This window comes from Physeter macrocephalus, chromosome 16 (genome assembly GCF_002837175.3).
Source record: "Physeter macrocephalus isolate SW-GA chromosome 16, ASM283717v5, whole genome shotgun sequence".
NCBI classification, from domain to species: Eukaryota; Metazoa; Chordata; class Mammalia; order Artiodactyla; family Physeteridae; genus Physeter; species Physeter macrocephalus.
The window spans coordinates 101711945-101731597 of record NC_041229.1 but is presented as its reverse complement, the minus strand read 5'-3'; the positions used below and the strand labels follow the sequence as shown (position 1 = coordinate 101731597).

Here is a 19653-nt window from a genome sequence, read left to right as displayed (position 1 = left end):
GTTAGAGTCTGACAGTCTGAAAAGGAAAAAAAGAAGTGGCCAGAGTTCCCCTCCACCCCCAGAGATATAGCGGACCCCTCCTAAGCCTAAAAATCAGACTAGAAGTAGCTATTCTGTCCACAGGGAAGATGGGACCCAGGAACAGATGGACTCAATGCCTTAAACTAAAGGGCACTGAAAAGGTTGGTCTGTTCCAAAATCTCTTGCACCACCTTGTCAATTCAAACAAAACTGAACTGTGTAAATTGGTTTCCTTTATTAAGAAGAGTAAACTTCAGAAATCCTTTTAAAACAGAAAATATCCCCCTAAAAGTAATACATTAATTAAGTCTTAACAGTTTTTAATCTCACAGTAGCCACTGATTTACCACACCGTTTTCCAACTAACCAATCTAGGAAGTTTTTACTGGGGAAAAGATCAAAACAACTGTCCCAAGGGCAGGCACTATCTTTCTTACACACTGTTGTATCTCTAGAGTTGAAACATAGTAGGTCTTAAATAAATAGTTCCAAATGAATGAATCAAACATTCAGCTTGGTCAGATGAGACCTAAGTAGGTTCAGGACAGCAATGCCTTCCTTGAGTGTGAATAAGTAATTGGGAAGATGTGAAAGAGAAAAAGCTTTGGGATTACTTTTACTCAGCTTATGTTCTTTTTCAGTGAGAAGCTGAATAATAACCAGACAAAAGCAAAATTATGATTTATTCAAAACCATTTTATAAAGATGAAAAGAAATAATATCTTATTGCAAGAAATAAAATTCCATTATTATAAAAATGTTTCCAAATGCCAGATAAAGTTCCCCTATTTTAACACATCACTGAAATCTGATGTAATAGGAATCTCTGACTCTTAGAACAGTGTAACTGTAATCATCGGAGGCGGGGTGGGGTGGGGGGGGTGGGGAGGGAAAGTCTTTGTAAATTGAGGAATAGTAAAGTTTGGTGGTACAAACTGTACCAGTGAGACAGAAGTAAGCTGTAATTCATATTTAGTTCTAATGCAGTAAACATGGCTTGCATCTATCACTGTATAGCATGGATACTCAGCAAGATTGGCTTAAGGATAAATGAAGCCCACCACTGTAGGTTAAAATGTTTTTAAAAACCTGACATTTAAAGAACTATGGCTTACATTTAAATCAGAAATATTCCACAGGGCTTCCCTGGTGGCACAGGGGTTAAGAATACACCTGCCAATGCAGGGGACACGGGTTCGAGCCCTGGTCCAGGAAGGTCCCACATGCCGCAAAGCAACTAAGCCTGTGCACCACAACTACTGAGACTGCACTCTAGAGGCCGCGAGCCACAACTACTGAAGCCATGTGCCACAACTACTGAAGCCCACGCACCTAGAGCCCATGCTCCACAAGAAGCGACAGCAGTGAGACGCCTGCACACCACAACAGAGTAGCCCCCACTCAAGGAAACTAGAGAAAGCCCGTGCACGGCAACGAAGACCCAACGCAGCCAAAATAAATAAATAAATAAATTTATTTTAAAAAAAGAAAAAGAAAAATATTCCACAATCTGAGCTATGTATTATTACTGAATTTATTGGTGACTGTTCCTACCAGGAAACATTCAATGGACTAAATCTGGAATAAGGTAAAACTGGGACCGCCCCCCTCCCTTCAAACAGGAATGGAGGACTTCCTTGGTGGTGCAATGGTTAAGAATCTGTCTGCCAGTGCAGGGGACACGGGTTCGAGCCCTGGTCCGGGAAGATGCCACATGCCGCAGAACAACTAAGCCTGTGCGCCACAACTACTGAGCCTGCACTCTAGAGCCCGTGAGCCACAACTACTGAGCCTGCGTGCCACAACTACTGAAGCCTGCACGCCTAGAGCCCGTGCTCCGCAACAAGAGAAGCCACCACAATGAGAAGCCTGTGGACCACAACTAAGAGTAGCCCCCGCTCACTGCAACTAGAGAAAGCCTGCACGTAGCAACAAAGATCCAATGCGGCCAAAAATAATTTTAAAAACAAACAGGAATGGAACCTTGAGGTGAACGAAACTGATTCCACCTCAGAGGGAAGGCTCAGCTTATATGTTTTATAGAGACTGAGATTTCAGAAGATTTACACCTGTCATTTTATAGAAACAAGTAGACAAAATGAATTAGTAATAATTCATTAGTAATAGAGTGCCATTATCACGTGCCTGACACTGTTTTAGAAACTAGATTAAAAGCAGTGAACAACACAGAAAAAACCCTTGCCTTTGCGGAGCTTACAGAGACAGAAAATAAGCAAAATCAATAAGTAAAATGATGATGATATGGAGGTGGACTGAATGAAATGAAAAAGAAAGCAACCTACATTGAATGCTAATGAAAGAATGCACACAGTACTACAAACAAAAAAAGCACGGTAGGGCGTTCCCTGGCGGTCCAGGGGTTAGAACTTGCTGCTTTCACTGCCATGGGCCCTGGTCAGGCAACTAAGATCCCGCAAGCCACACAGTGCAGCCAAAAAAAACAAAGCATGGTAGAAATGTTTTGCTTTGTCAGGACACAAACTTTTCAGTTTTCTGAGCCTTGTTTCTTTTCTAACTTCCTTGAACGCTTTTATTTTTTTAAGATTTTTCTGATGTGGACCATTTAAAAAATCTTTATTGAATTTGCTACAATATTGCTTCTGTTTTATGTTTTGGTTTTTTGGCTGAGAGGTATGTGGGATCTTAGCTCCCCGACAAGGGATTGAGCCCGCACCCCCTGCATTGAAAGGTGAAGTCTTAACCAATGGACCACCAGAGAAGTCCCTCCTTGAACTCTTAATACTCCAAAAGTTTCGAGTTAGGTATGTAATAATCTGAGGTAAAGCTAGAAGAGTAGGTTAGAAATCGTATTCTCACAATAACAACAAGTTCTGTACTGAATGCCATGACTGCTTGACAGACTTCAAGCATTTTACTGAAGATCTGTCAATATGATGTAACTATTATATATACAAAAGAACTTTAATCATGTTCCCTAACAATAATTTTGTGACTTAATACTTGGAGTGGATAGTGTTTTCAGGGCACAGGTTTAGGGGGTAAACAGAGTATGATGTTGCATTCATTCCTCAGTGATTGTGAGATGAAGATATTAGCTCTCATGATTGTTAATCAAGGTTTCCCACATGTAGCAAAATAAGTTAGCATCCTCATGTTTGTTTTAATTTTAATAATTATCTTGTTTAGAATTTCAGCAAATGGAAGGAAGTTTATTTGGCTAGTTGAAACCCTCACAAACTTGAACAGAGCTGACTTGTACCAAGACAATGAAAAAACTGGTCTGGAAGTAAAGAACTTATAATGGCATGAAAACATTAAATAAAACAAAGACCAGAAACTAATAAGCCTTTAGAAACTAAGCTCCCATAAGTAAAGACTCTTCCAATTGTCAGTATGACGCTTAACAGTCATTAGTGTTGTCAAAGTCTGTACCTGGCAAAATAGCAGAAAACTCCAGGGAGTCTGAAGGGTGTTAGTTTTTAAAAATACTATACCCTGGAAAACTGCCTGATGGAATAACTCTGGATTATCTTACATCTCAGAAAATGTCCACTACCTTTCCTTTTTCAAAAGGTCCAGCCCTCCACATGCACTACAAGATATTTTCAACATTACTCAAAACAAATGTCTGTCAAAAATATCATTATATTTTCTAGTTTAGTTATTTGCTATAATGCAATTTAATGTGCACATTCATTTTCAAAAAGTCTAATTACTCAAAAATATAGCATTATTCTAATTATTAACAAGCAAAAGTTACACATCTAATAGACCTGTCAAAAAGGGAATCAATATATGGTAAGAGGTGAAAAATGTCATAACCCCGCAACGATCATGAGAATGTTCCCAAATGTATTCAGTACTGAGCCCCTTGCTTACTCAATTTCTTCTTAAACTCTAAATATTCAGAAGTCTCCATTTAAGTATATTATCTTAAATAAGACTAAGAATTTAAGTTGGCAGTCATATTCTAAATTTCTAGACCACTCCCAAACCAAAAATTCCTATTAAAAGATGCAAAATCCGGTCTTCCCTGGTGGCGCAGTGGTTAAGAATCCGCCTGCCAATGCAGGGGACATGGGTTCGAGCGCTGGTCCAGGAAGATCCTACGTGCCACCGAGCAACTAAGCCTGCGCACCACAACTACTGAGCCTGCATGCCACAACGACTGAAGCCCGCACGCCTAGAGCCCATGCTCCGCAACAAGAGAAGCCACTGCAATGAGAAGCCCACGCACCACAACGAAGAGCACCCCGTTCGCTGCAACTAGAGAAGGCCCACGCGCAGCAACGAAGACGCAATGCAGCCAAAAAAAAACACAAAAAACCAAACAAACCAAAAAGATGCAAAATCCTTTCATCACACTTACTAATCGTGTGGCCTTAATCTCAGTTCCTCAATCTTAAAGTTGCTTAATCTCATCTGAAAATTGAAAATTGGGATACTAAAGCAGTAACTTGAGAACTGCTGTGAGGATTAAATGAGTTAATACATGTGAAGTGCTTAGAACAGGATCTGGCACTTAATAAACCTTCAATAAATGTCCCCAAACACCATATTCTCAAAAAAGTATCTCCTGACATAGACTCCAGACCATATGCCTTTTTGTTTGGGGACAGAAAAAAGGCATAGTGCCAAATCACAACCACCTTCACGTGGTATATAATAAAGAAAATCCTCATTTAGAGTTTTAGACACTTTCCCAGCCATAAATAAAAGGAAGTAATTTAAAGAGCTTTTATCTACTTCAAAATTTTGGGTGATGCAACTTCTGAATCATCTAGTACAAACCAAATGCCTATGACATTCCAAGAATTGTGCAAAGTACTATGTGGATAAAGACATTTAATACAACCCAACATATAAAAAATTCTAAGTCAATCCTGAAAGATAAAAGAACTTTTCCTTAACAAAATGTTTCAGCAAATGATCTTTACCATCATCAAAGTATATTTTAGTTCAACGTACAACTAGCTGAACAATTTAACAACCTAGTAAAAAGACAGCCCTTGGCACCATCTTTTATAGTCCTTTTCAAACTTTAGAACAACTACTAGTACTTCATGGGCTCTATCTCTCTGACTTACTGACTCAGAATTTCCTGAGTAGGATGGAGCTCAGGAATCTGCATTACAAGTTTGCCAGTAATGAACCCTGTTTGGGAACCACAGCTTTACAGTGTTTTATTAGTTTTCGAGGGGTAGAAAAGCCGAGCTGTACTTCAGAACTTTAGCCCTGTAAAAATTCCACAGGCGTAGAAATTGACACTCTTCACTCTCACTCACCACAGATTCTCTTTGTCCAGGAGCACAACTTACAGGTTAGTAGGGCATGGGGCAGGGGCGATCCTTTTGTGCCTGCTTTAAATACTTCCATATACTAATTTTATTTATTTATTTATTTATGTTTTTGCGGTACGCGGGCCTCTCACTGCCGTGGCCTCTCCCGTTGCGGAGCACAGGCTCCGGACGCGCAGGCTCAGCGTCCAAGTCTCACGGGCCCAGCCGCTCCGCGGCATGTGGGATCCTCCCGGAGCGGCGCACGAACCCGTGTCCCCTGCATTGGCAGGCGGACTCTCAACCACTGCGCCACCAGGGAAGCCCTATACTAATTTTAAAGTACAGTAACTTGAGGGAATTCCCTGGCAGTCCAGTGGTTAAGACTTGGTGCTTTCACTGCCGTGGGCCTGGGTTCCATCCCTGGTCGGGGAACTAAAATCCCACAAGCCGAGTGGCGTGGCAAAAAACAAACAAAACAAAACAAACAAAAAACACCCGTCTCTTTACTTTGTTTCTTATTCCCCAAACTGTCTTTTAGAAAAAGGATTAGTACTTTTTTATTTAAGTGTTTTATTTATAACTTAATAATGAAAACACAATGTGATCTAGAAACAAGTAAGCAATAATAAATGTTGTATGAGACTTCTTCCTTAAAAGAGTGAATAACTTAGAATTATGCTATACTGGAGTTACCATTTGGTTACTACCCCCCCTCAGGAAATTCATTACTTTTAACTCAAAGGATACCTGTAACAAGGAAAAAGCATACACATCAGCAAAGAAAGGGTGCCAGCCTATAGTAAACCACTAAGTTACTTTTTCACATACATACTATGCATATTCATACAAGGGAGGCTTGAAATATTCAGGTATAGGTTTTTCTACACTTGAATTTTCTCATGTTCACAAAACAAGAGGGAAAGACAAATTATCGTGCAAAACAGTATCAGCAACTTTCAGCCAAAGCATCAAAATAGGAAGTTAGCCAGCAGACACTTTGCAGCCAAGCTAGATCCTAAACAAAAAGTCTCTCTTGTACAAAGAAAAATGTTTTGCTTTTGTTTAAAAAAAGGCTGTAACTGGCATATTTTTTTTCTCAACGCTTGCCCCAAAGTTCAGTGCTTAACTTCCTATTCCAGATGCCTACTGCATTACTCAAACTGAATGCAAATATTTATTACTGCAAATGTACTTCCAATTCTACATGGTGGGTAGATCCTCTCTAATCTTATTTTCACCCACTTTTCTTCCAATGTTTTCTAAAGAAAATTGTAGTATTTTCCAGCCTCCACTTTTTATCAAAGATTTCAAAAGTAGAAACCAAATTTCAGTTTGATTTTGTGTCTGATGGAGTACATCCCCCAGATGATACTAAATTACATTACTAATAGCAATAATATGGTTAAAATAGTAATTTCTGCCTCTTCTGCTCTCATGATTTTAACATTAACCTCAAAATGACATCTCTAAAAATACCGGTAAACCCTAAAATACAACTAATATATCATCTTTACTGTAGGTAGTGGTTACGCGCATGGACGGTGGAGTCCTAGGTGTGTCACTTACTGCGTGACCTTGAGCAAGTTATTTCACCATTTCAAACCCCAGTTTCCTCAGTTAGTAAAAGAGGCAGTACCTTTCCTCCATAAAATTGGCTGTGAGGATTAAATGAGATGATTCACATAAAGTACTGAGCACAGTAAAAGATCGGAAAAAAAAAACTGGCCACATACCATATCTATACCTCTGTTAATATCCTTATTTAACAGTACAGGAAAACATCTTTAAAATTTACTCCCTTATTTTGAGATGCTTGGGGATTAAGCTGAAATTAAACTCTGCTTGATGAGAAAAAAGGACTCAAGCAAAAGACTGCAAAGCACCTACTCAGGAGTACAACTTATTTAAGAAGGAACTGATTATTCCATTGATATTCTCATCACAAATCTATTCGTTAGTTTTCAAAAAACTTAATTTACTAGCTTAAGTAGCTGTATACTTCAAGGTAGTACAATTTAATAAAGATTACATAATTTCCTTTTGAAAGATTTAACTGCCCTTTCTTCTCAGTCCAAATTAATGACAACTGTGGGAATTCCCTGGCAGTCCAGTGGTTAGGATTCAGCACTTTCACTGCGGTGGGCCTGGGTTCGATCCCTGGTTGGGGAATTTAAGATTCCACAAGCCGCAAGGCATGGCCAAAAAAAAAAAAAAAGACAACTTTTAATACATGCATCTCCTTAAAGCCCAATAATGGTAAGTATATATTTCAGGATTAAAAATGTCATTTTAAATATGAAAATGCCCTATTTAATTACTGCTACATATTGCTTGAAATGGTTTAGATATATAAAAGTAAGGCACAGGGCTTCAAAAAAAAAAAAAAAAAAAAAAAAAAAGTAAGGCACAATCCTCCAAGGCTAAATGGCTAAGGGATATGGAAGCCAGAGACAGATTAGTTGGGTTATTGCCAACGATGGACTCAAGGTACCTGCTAGTGACAGTCACTCTGAAGGGCCTGCGGTTGGGTGGAACTGGTCCTAGCTATTCTCTCCAGGGGTTTTAATCCAGTTAACCAAGTACACCAACAATTTGCTTTCCCTTAGTTTTATTAAGACAGACTAGAAGCTACCAGACTTGGCTACCCTAGAACACACCTAATCACTTGCCAAGGAGTGCCCTTAAAAAACTGAATAGGCTGATCTTTAGACCTGTCAATGAAGTAGAGCACCAGCTGGATGGCTTTTCCGTTATGTTTTTTGCAGGAGAAAATGTTAGTAATAGAGGCTATACTGGAACACCTTCAGGGATATGACATTTTTAAATGCTTCTTTACAATACAATACCCTTTTAACAATAACACTATGCTGAATCTGCACTGGTCAAAATATCTATAAGAAAAAGGAAGAATGACAAATCTATTTTCTTTAACAAACTCTCATACTCACTGAAACTGAAGCCTACTTAAACATTTTAAATTACAAAAATCCTCTATTTACCTCCATTTTACCTGAGTGTATATGTAATTTCTCCTAACAGGGATTAATTTTTTAAACTATGACACTTATCTTTCTCAACATTCTATACATTAGGTATGTTGTGCTTAGGTTGTATTGTTACACGAGGATATTAATTATTCCCTTTCTGTATGAAAAAAGTGATTATGAAGAATGTATTTTAGAAGATCTGAAATACAACAGAGAAAATACAATTATTTGTTCTATTTACACTATGATATTTTTACTGATTTATCTTCCAGAGTAGAATAAATGTAATACCTATTTGCCTAAATTATTGAATTTCTCATGAGGAAAAAAAAGAACCCTTAGAAAAATAAATCTGGTTGGGTTCCAGATGCCAAGGATCAATCTGTATGTTTGAGTTACTTTCTAACATTCACAAAATATCTTTTAATGTAAACAATTTTTTTAAATTTCAAAGGTCATGATTTGACCCAGAAGATATCCAAATTCACACAATGAGGCACATTATAAAAATGTTGGGGACTCTGAATGTTATCAGTCTGAATTAAAAGCAACAAATTATCTATCTATCACGTTTCCTAAGAAGCAGAAACTCTGAAAAACATTTACTATGTTCATTTTATCCTATTATGTTTGTTTGTTTATTTATTTATTCATGGCTGTGTTGGGTCTTTGTTTCTGTGCGAGGGCTTTCTCTAGTTGCGGCGAGCGGGGGCCACTCTTCATCGCGGTGCGCGGGCCTCTCACTGTCGCGGCCTCTCTTGCTGTGGAGCACAAGCTCCAGACACGCAGGCTCAGTAGTTGTGGCTCACGGGCCTAGTTGCTCCGCGGCATGTGGGATTCTCCCGGACCAGGGCTCGAACCCGTGTCCCCTGCATTGGCAGGCAGATTCTCAACCACTGCGCCACCAGGGAAGCCCCCATTATGCTTTTATTGTTATAAGGTCAAAGTCTTCCTAACAAATCAGCACCCAGACTTTGCATTCTAGCTAGGACAATGAACTCTTCGCACGAGGCTTCTTAGACCTATCTAGTGAGTTTAATTATCTTTTTTAAAATAATGCTTTTCCGTTGACCTATACTCGAGGAGGAGCACAACATCACAAATGAAACAGCACTTTATTATTAGTGCAAATCAAAGAAGCACACTCTCTCTTCCAGGTTCTTGGCAGTGCTTCCCCTACAAACATAGTTAACAACTCTGATTCCCTTCCTCACTGGTTGACATTAAAAACAAACAAACAACCCCCCCAAAACACCACAACTTAATCTCTAGGAAAACAAGCCCTGCTTGCCAAAAATTCAACCGACCTGTTCAATGTTCCTAGGCAATTTGGAATTGGCCTACCTCTTGGGTCGAATCTCAGATAAGTTCACACTAAAGTATTCTAGCTAGGACACTGTATTAGTTCAGTGGAAGCACACTTTAAAAGTTTTTCCAAATCTACTACCTATCCAAACCAGTTACATAACAGCAAATCTATAGGTCAAATGCATTCTGGAGGTAGTGTGTTTTCTGACCCACAATTCTATCTACTCCAAGTTCTGTGGGCAAGTTTTTAATTTTTAAGAAATACTCAAAACTACACCTAAAGTTTATGCTATGTTAAAGGGTCCACCTAGCCTCATTCTATTTTATTAAGCTTTACGGGAAATCCATTAGAAACTGCTAAATAGAAAGCACTGGCTTGGATTTGGTTTTTATTTTAGGGGATTTGCAGGCAAAAGAAAACCTGTGCCTCGTATCCCCAGTTACAGCCTCTTTCTCAACATTTTTCTTTTATTAATGCACACACAAAAAATAACAGACTTGCCTTGTGAGGTCGAAAATAGAGATACAGGCTGAGAGGAAGAAACAAAGGAATCTGAAAGAAAATATACAGCGTGAGAATTTGACAACCTCACACAGGAATTTGAACTTTAACTTTCATTTTTTTTTTTTTTGGCCAAGCATCTTAATTTCACTGGGTTTAAGCAAGACGAGAAAACCCAAAGCTATATTTCCAATTACTGTTTTCACTCACCTGACAGCAAAACCTTATTTCATTTTCAAGATACATTTCTAAAAGTTAATCAATTTAATTTTTTGGTCAAATATTCTCACCTGCAAAGGAAGAAAAGAGGAACCCCTAGCATTTTTAAACAAGTATAACCTCAAGAAAGATAATGCTCGCCTGCAACTTCATGTGGGAAAGGAAAAACAGGGATCTGAGTACTAACTGATTTTGCTTGTAACCATTTTCAACTTCATTTTGAGGAATCAGTCACAAATATGAGTACTAAACATTATAGTTGGCAAATATGTAAAATTGACCCTGAATACTTTTAATGATTAAATACTTTTAATCACAATTAATCCACTGGGAAAACAGGACCAACATGAGAAATCTTCCATCTCTAAAATTATACTTCTCTAAATTTGGCAACATATATCAAAATTTTAAATGCATAAACTTTCTCCGCCACCTCCTGCACATATTCTTTAACTTGGCAGATATATTTGCATACATGTACAAAGACATGTATATAAGGATATTCATAAGAGCACTGGTTATAAATATTAGGAATAATCTAAATGACCATCAATAGATGTCTACTTAAATAGTTACATCCAAATAATGGAATACTTGCTGCTATGAAAAAGAATGAGGTACAGCTATATATGTTGATATATTAAATTAAAAACCAAAGTACTTGGGGCTTCCCTGGTGGCGCGGTGGTTGAGAGTCCGCCTGCCGATGCAGGGGACATGGGTTCCTGCCCCGGTCCGAGAGGATCCCTCATGCCGTGGAGCGGCTGGGCCTGTGAGCCATGGCCGCTGAGCCTGCGCGTCCGGAGCCTGTGCTCCGCAACGGGAGAGGCCACAGCGGTGAGAGGCCCGCGTACCACAAAAAACAAACACCAAACTACTGAAGTGCATACAGCGTGCCTCCATTTGTTAACTGGCAACAAAAGGGACTTTGAGGTCTGGGGGAGGAGGGAGATTTGCTTTTCACTACAACCTTTGGCCTTAAAAGAAAAATAATCAAACAGAATATAAATTGCCATTGGTAAAAATGGAAAAAAAATTAATAAAAACAGCATGTGAAAAACAAAACCCTCCAAAAGTGCCCCTAAATATACTGATCTTTAACGCCTTTTTTTCTTGCAATTATAAAAATGTTTTCACAAATATTAGAAATACACTTAAAATGAGAAGATTGCTTTAAAGGACTAGGCCATCACTATATCTGTAAGTACTAATCTAAATACAACACAGGGAATATAGCCTATATTTTATAGTAACTATAAATGGACTATAACCTGTAAAAATTGTGAATCACTGCATTGTGCATCTGTAATGTACATAATATTGAACATCAACTATACTTCAGTTAAAAAAAGCAAACTAGGGCTTCCCTGGTGGCGCAGTCGTTGAGAATCCGCCTGCCGATGCAGGGGACACGGGTTCATGCCCCGGTCCGGGAGGATCCCACATGCCACGGAGCGGCTGGGCCCGTGAGCCATGGCCGCTGAGCCCGCGCGTCCGGAGCCTGTGCTCCGCAACGGGAGAGGCCACAACAGTGAGAGGCCCGCGTACCACAAAAAAAAAAAAAAAAAAAGCAAACTATTTAGTCAACAGACATGGAGCATATTAACACCAAGGCAGAATTTAGTGGACAAGAGGCAGTAATTCAGTAACTCAAGACCAGAATTTTAAAATTCACTACTTTTTAATTATCTTAAAATGAAGCATCACATTTACTCCTACAAATGAAAAACAATTCACCTTTCCTTGTTAAAGCAAGCATTTCTATCTATTTCTTTAATGTTTCCAGATGGGTTCATTTCTTTTCTTTTAAACTTATTTATTTATTTATGGCTGCATTGGGTCTTCGCTGCTGTGCGTGGGCTTTCTTTAGTTGCAGCGAGAGGGGGCTACTCTTTGTTGTGGTGCGCAGGCTTCTCACTGCAGTGGCTTCTCTTGTTGAAGAGCACAGGCTCTAGGCGCTCGGGCTTCAATAGTTGTGGCACACAGGGCTTAGTTGCTCCGTGGCATGTGGGATCTTCCCGGACCAGGGCTCGAACCCGTCTCCCCTGCATTGGCAGGTGGATTCTTAACCACTGAGCCACCAGGAAGGCCCCCCCAGATAGGTTCACTTCTGTATGCAATTATCTGCAACATTAAATCTCTGCCAACTGAACAAACCTGAAAATCCAAATGCTAAATAAGCCTGATGACAAAAAAGATCCTATGAACTTTTCATCTCCACCTGACACCCCTCCTAATGGAAAATTCTGACATACAAAGTTTTATGCAATAGCATCTATTTTGATACAGAACACAGATAACCAGTAGTAGTTTGCAACAATATTGCATGAGGTCTTCTAACTTACAAAACCATGTTGTACTCATATGCCATATTTATGCTACAGGCAACTGAACCCAAAAAAGGCAACCTTAATGCTCAAATACTATTAATTAAATCAAACATTATCTTCAAGTAGCTAGGTCTAGGCACTGTATTAGCACAGAGATGATGGTTGTGCACAAGCAACTGAAAAAGACAAACCAGCAAAACTGTATGCATTGTGGTGATGCAGCAGAGGCAGAAGAGATGTTCATCAGGTGAACAAGACAGGGGAAGGCATTCTGGAGAGAAGGAACAACTGATCAGATTCCAAATGGCTTTAAATGTCATGTAATGAAATTTGGATTATATTATGTATAATGAGGTATCACTGAAGGTAAGGGATTCACAATATCACATGTATTTTAAAGACAACTCTGGCAGCAGGGTAGAGTATGGACCTAAATGAAAAGCTACTACATAATCTTTGCAAGACATGAGGGCTTAACTAAGGCAGTGAGGATGGGAATAAGGGGATAGATACGACAGGACAGAATGGCCTGGACTTGGTCATTGGATGTTGGAGACTGGAGAAGCAAAAATCAAAGGACTGAAGGACTACATGAAATGCCACTTGGTTGGGGAATGAAACAGAGGAGAAGGAATTCTTTATATTAATTTCCACTAAAAAATAAGTTGTTTAAGGCATATCAAAGAGGAAACTGTTTACCAATATGAATAAGCTCAGGAGACAGGTAAGGGTTATAGATAAACATCTGGGAGCTAACATTTGGGTGAGAACTGACACCACTGGAGTGAATCAATTTGTCCAGGGAGAATCAGAGAGCTGTTAACAATGGAATCTTGAGATACACTACCAATATTTAAAGAGGAGCAAGAAAGAACACCAGTGAAGGAGACAGAAAGGAGTCAATGTGGGGGAAAACGGTGTCACTTGGAGAAAGCTTTAGAGAACGATTAACAGAGTCAAAAGCCAATGAGTGGGGCTTCCCTGGTGGCACAGTGGTTAAGAATCCACCTCCCAATTCAGGGGACATAGGTTCAAGCCCTGGTCCAGGAAAACCCCACATGCCGCGGAGCAACTAAGCCCGTGCGCCACAACACTGAGCCTGCGCTCTAGAGCCTGTGCTCTGCAACAAGAGAAGCCACGACAATGAGAAGCCTGCGTACCGCAACACAGTAGCCCCCGCTTGCTGCAACTAGAGAAAGCTCATGCACAGCAACGAAGACCCAACACAGCCAAAAATAAAAACAAATAAATAAATGAATATATTAAAAAAAAAAGCCAATGAGTGGTTAAGACTTTCAAATGGGTCACTGAAATTAAGTAATCAAGTAATTTAGCATTGATGACTCTAAAGTTAGAGGGGTGGGGAGCGGGCCAGGCACTGAAGACTGAGGAGTGAATGGAAGTTTAAAGTGTGCGAAGTATGGATGATAAAGGGAAGGACTAAAAACTGGGCAGCAGCTAGAAGGAGAGGCAGAGTCAAGGGAAAGATGTTTAGGAATGGAAATGACAAGCATATTTATATAGAGAAAGGAGCAAGCAGAAGGAAAAAGACTGAACATGAAAAAGAAGCAATATTTGCAGGAACAAAGTCCAGGAAGTTGCTAGAAGGTAAGGGATAAAAAAGCATGCGTGGACCTGATGAAATCTAATTCCAATAAATAATTAGATTTATTTATAAATAAAATAATAAATCTGTGCAAATACGTTTTATTTGTTTATTTATTTGGCTGTGTCGGGTCTTAGTTGCGGCATGCAGGCTCTTTCGTTGCGGCACATGGGTGTGGGCTTAGTTGCCCCGCGGCAAGTGGGATCTTAGTTCCCCAACCAGGGTTCGAACCTGCATCCCCTGCATTGGAAGGCGGACTCTTAACCACTGGAGCACAAGGGAAGTCCCATAAATCTGTGCAAATATGTAGTTATAAGATTGTTCATCACAAACATTAAGGAAATTTAATAAAAATCTATTAGGGACTGGTTAAATAGGTTTTGGTATATCCATACGATGGGATACTATTAATTAAAAACTGTATTGTAAATAAAAATTTATTGACACTAAATGATGTTGATACAATGAATAAAAAAGAACATTACAAAAGTAATTTAAATAATGTGGGACTTCCCGAGTGGCACAGTGGTTAAGAATCTGCCTGCCAATGCAGGGGACACAGGTTCAAGCCCTGGTCCGGGAAGGTCCTACATACCTCTGAGCAACTAGGCCCATGTGCCACAACTACTGAGGCCCGCGTGCCTAGAGCCCGTGCTCTGCAACAAGAGAAGCCACTGCAATGAGAAACCTGCGCACTGAAACAAAGAGTAGCCCCCGCTCACCGCAGCTAGAGAAAGCCTGGGTGCAGCAACGAAGACCCAACGCAGCTAAAAATAAATAAATAAATTTGTAAAAAAAAAAAAAAAAAAAAAAAGTGAACCCATTTTGGTTAAAAATACAAATTCATTTAAGAAGAAAAAGGGATAATGATATTTACTCTCTGAGGAGAGGGATAAGTTCTTTTCTTGCTTCTGTGTTTTTGAAATGAACATGTATTATTTCAAAAAAGAGATTGTTACAAAATGAAAGGATATAGTACCCACTGATTTTTAATTGTCTTTATATTTCTGTTTCCTAAATTTTCTATTATGAACATATATTTTTCTTATACTTCCTAACACATACCTATGCTCCCCACCTACATGGAATGGGTTAGTTACCTTAAAGGGAGAAAAAGGACACCTAAAATGGGATCTCTAGCAGGTCTTTCAATAAAACCATTTAGTGAATAATCTTATTAGTCTTCACACCACTGGATTTTCAATATTGATAATACTTTAAGCTGCAACAGACTGTCAAAACTAAAAAAAAAAAAAAATCATCCTCTCTTTGAAAACAGCTTCATTTCACTTACTGAGTCCCAAATATCTGTGATAGACACTGAATTAAGTATTTATATACATTATAAATCAAATCCTTACAAAAACTGAAGCTTGTAAGTGTCAGAATCAAGATTTAAACTTGAACTTTTCCTGAAAGCCTGTGCTTCTTCTCTATCACTCTATCTACCAGTCAGATCACCTGGGGAAAATACACTAAATAAATCTGACTGTTTGAATTTTCCAAACTGCAGTAAAGACAGCTTCAGTGAATTGTTTATTTTGGTGATATCTGTCTTTCAACACCAGCAGAATACAGACTATTTTTTAGAGAAATAAGTTACTCTAGGAACAACTCTGTAGAATGACTTCTACAATTTAACGCCAAAGCGTTTTCCTTTGTGTTAGTTTTTAAAGCATTTTCTAATACATAAGGAAAAATAAACTATTTGAAATTTTATCTAAAATTAATATAATGAAAATGAGAAATTCATCAGTTCTTTTAAACATCTTTTCTCTCTAATGTTAATATTCTCTCTAGGGACTTGCCTGGTGGTCCAGTGGCTAAGACTCTGCTCTCCCAATGCAGCAGGCCTGGGTTTGATCCCTGGTCAGGGAACTAGATCCCACATGCTGCAACTAAGAGTTCGCGTGCTGCAACTAAAGATCCCACATGCTGCAACTTAAAGATCCCGTGTGCCTCCAACTAAGACCCGGTGCAGCCAAATAAATAAATTTTAAAAATTCTCTCTAATATCAAAACAAATGATTTTTATCATTTAGTTTTCCTTTTTGCTTTATAGCTGGCCCACAAAAAAAATGTCAATCTTTCCACTCTTTCTCATGACTACAATTCTTGATGGCAACTCATGATCTCAGTAAAAACTGCTAAACAGAGCCAATTACTGCCCTCTCCCCCATCAGAGCTCCAGGAATAGGCAGACTGATTTTTCTCCCAAAACTTAATGCCATTTTTTTCTTTTTCTTACCTTTTTGTACTGGCTAGGACCTCCACTGCATTACTTGGACCTGCTTGCCTCTTCCAAAATAATTTCTATTTCATGATTAAGTCTTTCTCTCTCTCTCTTTTTGAAAAAAAATTATTTTAGAATAATTTTAGATTTACAGAAAAGGCAAAAAGATTGTAGAGTGTTGCTTTATATCCAGCACTGTTTCTGCCATTAACATGTTACATTAGTATGGTTGTACATTTGTCAGAGTTAATGAACTACTATTGATACATTACTAATAACTAAAGCCCACACTTCATTGTGATTTCATTAATTTTTCCCTAATGCCCCCTTCCTGTTCTAAGATCCCATCCAGGATACCACGTCACGTTTTGTCATCATGCCTCTTGAGGCTCCTGTGGACTACGACAATTTCTCAGACTTTCCTTACTTTTGATGATCTTGACAGTTTTGAGCAGTACTGCTCAGATATTTTACAGAATGTCCCTCAATTTGGATTTGTCTGGTGTTCTTCTCATGGTTAGACTGGAGTTATGAGTTTTAGGGAGGATTACCACTGAGGTGGTAACCCTTCACTGAGATGAAGGGCCATCCTTGTCATACCATATCAAGGGTTCATACTGTTAACATGACTTACCACTGATGATTATTAACCTTGATCCCCTGGCTGAGGTAGAGTTTGCCAAGTTTCTCCACGGTAGTACTTCTCCCCACCCTTCTACACGATACCCTTTGGAAGCAAGTTACTAAGCACTTTCCAAATTTAAGGCATGGGGAGAATCTACATAAACTGGCAGGCTAATTTTTAATTTACTAGAGCTAACATAACTACAGTAAATAGACCAATTAGTAATGTTTTGGTCCTCTGGAACCAATAAACCTAGATAAGATCTAATATCTAGTTAAATAAATTCAATTTATTTGCTAGTGGAAATAAATTCCAACCTGACTGGAAGCACCTTACGGCTAAGAGCCACCTTACATGTCCCTGTATCTTTCATAAGGCACAGAATATGATGGGCAGCATATAGTAGAAGGCACAGAATATGGAGGCCTGAACATTATAGAGCCTTAATAAATGTTAGGTGAAAACTAAATAGTAAAAGTTTAAATTGTTATTTCAGAAACAGACTTTGAGTAGCTACTGGATATTAGTCCTACTAATGTAGTAATGTAGTTCCCTCTAGTATAAGTCAAGATGCTCACTCTGTTACAACACTAAAAAGAATTGGAAAGCTTTCTTTGTACGTTTGTGGAGTAAATGCATATGCAATCTAAGAGGAAAAATAAGCAGAACTCTTGTTGCAAAAGAAACAACATTAGAAAGCCTGAAAGAAAGAAACATTGGACTGTATAAACAGTAAATTGGTTACAAATATTTTAATAACCCAACTTCTAAAGTAGTGCTACATTTACTGTTGTTAGGAATATCTTACCCTTCTCCAAATAATGTTTGAAACGTATCAAATCAAAATCTCAGATTCTGTTAGGAGTAAGATGGAAATCAAACTTATTCTAACATATTTTAAAATTCTGACACATCAGACTAGCCTACCATTGAGTCCTTATTGGAAGTGAGTCTCTTTCTAATACACCAAAATGTGGCATTCAAGTGGTTATAATTTTCTGGATTAAAGCCATTAGTGGACTTAATACCTAGAGTCCAGAAGTAAGGACAGTAACGTACGATATATTTGGATATAGTTTTATGCACTTACATGAAAATTCTCTCCTCAGCACCTAAATGAATATATCAATTTCCATATGTGTAAGTTTTTGCAACACTTATAATTTGACTTTTCTTTTTTTTGTGTGGTACACGGGCCTCTCACTGTTGTGGCCTCTCCCGTTGCGGAGCACAGGCTCCGGACATGCAGGCTCAGTGGCCAAGGCTCACGGGCCCAGCTGCTCCGCGGCATGTGGGATCCTCCCGGACTGGGGCACGAATCCGTGTCCCCTGCATTGGCAGGTGGACTCTCAACCACTGCGCCACCAGGGAAGCCCTATAATTTGACTTTTAAAAACCAAATTTTCTTTACCTGAGGTTTACGAGTAGATTTCATAGTAGTTCATGAATCTGTGAAAGTTCATGCAATACTTCATTTATATGCATATTTTTCTGGGAATAGGGTTTCTCCAACTATCTATCCATTCCATAAATTTATTGAACATCTATTATGAGCCCAGGATTAGTTTTAGTTGCTGAACAAAAACAATAAGGTCTCTGCTCTCTTTCAAAAACATGTGAGGGTCTGCTTTGTGCCAGGTTCTGTTCAGGCATTAGAGATAGAGCAGTGAATAAAGCAGCAAAAATCTCCACTCTGATGGAACTTATATTCTACCGTAGCAGACAGACAATATACAAAATAAATAAGTCAAATACCGTACGACAGATTATGACAAGTGGTAAGAAAAATAAAGCAGGAGAGGCCTATAAGGTGTTTTTTCTCTTGTGCAAGTTAGATCAGGTGGCCAGGAAAAGACCTAAAAGAGGTGAGAGAGTGAAGAGCTGCGAGAATGTATGAGGGAAGAGCATTCTAGGCACAGTGAGCAGCAAATAAGACTGCAGTAGACAGGTATTCCTGGTGTGAAGAACAGCAAGATCAATGTGGCTAAAGCTGGGTGAGCAAGGGGGAGGCTGGGACCAGATATTATAGGGCTTCATAAGCCTTCTAAGGACTTCAGCATTTAATCTGAGTGGGATCAGAAGCTACTGGAGCATTTGCCAATGAGTGAAATAATCTGACTTACATTTTTCGCAGGCTTACACCAGCTGCTGTGCAGAGAAAAGACTGAAGAGAGCCAAGGGAGAAAGTCTGGAGACCACTTAGGAGGCAACTGCGGTGATCCAGGAGAGCTATGATAACAGCCTGGACCAGGGTGGTAGCAATGGAACTTGAGAAAACTAGTAGTCACTGAATATATTCTGAAGGTAGAATCAATAGGATTTGCTGATTGTTGTATGAAGGAAAGAGAGGAATCAAGGGCATTTAAAATGAGGAAGAGGGCTTCCCTGGTGGCGCAGTGGTTAAGAATCCCCCTGCCAATGCAGGGGACACGGGTTCGAGCCCTGGTCCGGGCAGATCCCACATGCCGTGGAGCAACTAAGTCCGTGCACCACAACTACTGAGCCTGTGCTCTAGAGCCTGCGAGCCACAACTACTGAGCCCACGTGCCACAACTACTGAAG

The 19653-nt window shown here is 39.2% G+C and overlaps 1 protein-coding gene across 1 annotated transcript in view; it reads right to left on the bottom strand.

Annotated features, from left to right (window-relative positions):
- The window catches only part of RTN3 (reticulon 3), a 61826-nt gene that overhangs the window by 35954 nt on the left and 6219 nt on the right, over positions 1-19653 (bottom strand). The window contains exon 2 of the mRNA XM_055091414.1: positions 10080-10130. Within this exon, the coding sequence (XP_054947389.1) occupies positions 10080-10130 (51 nt within the window). The remainder of the gene's footprint in view (positions 1-10079; positions 10131-19653) is intronic.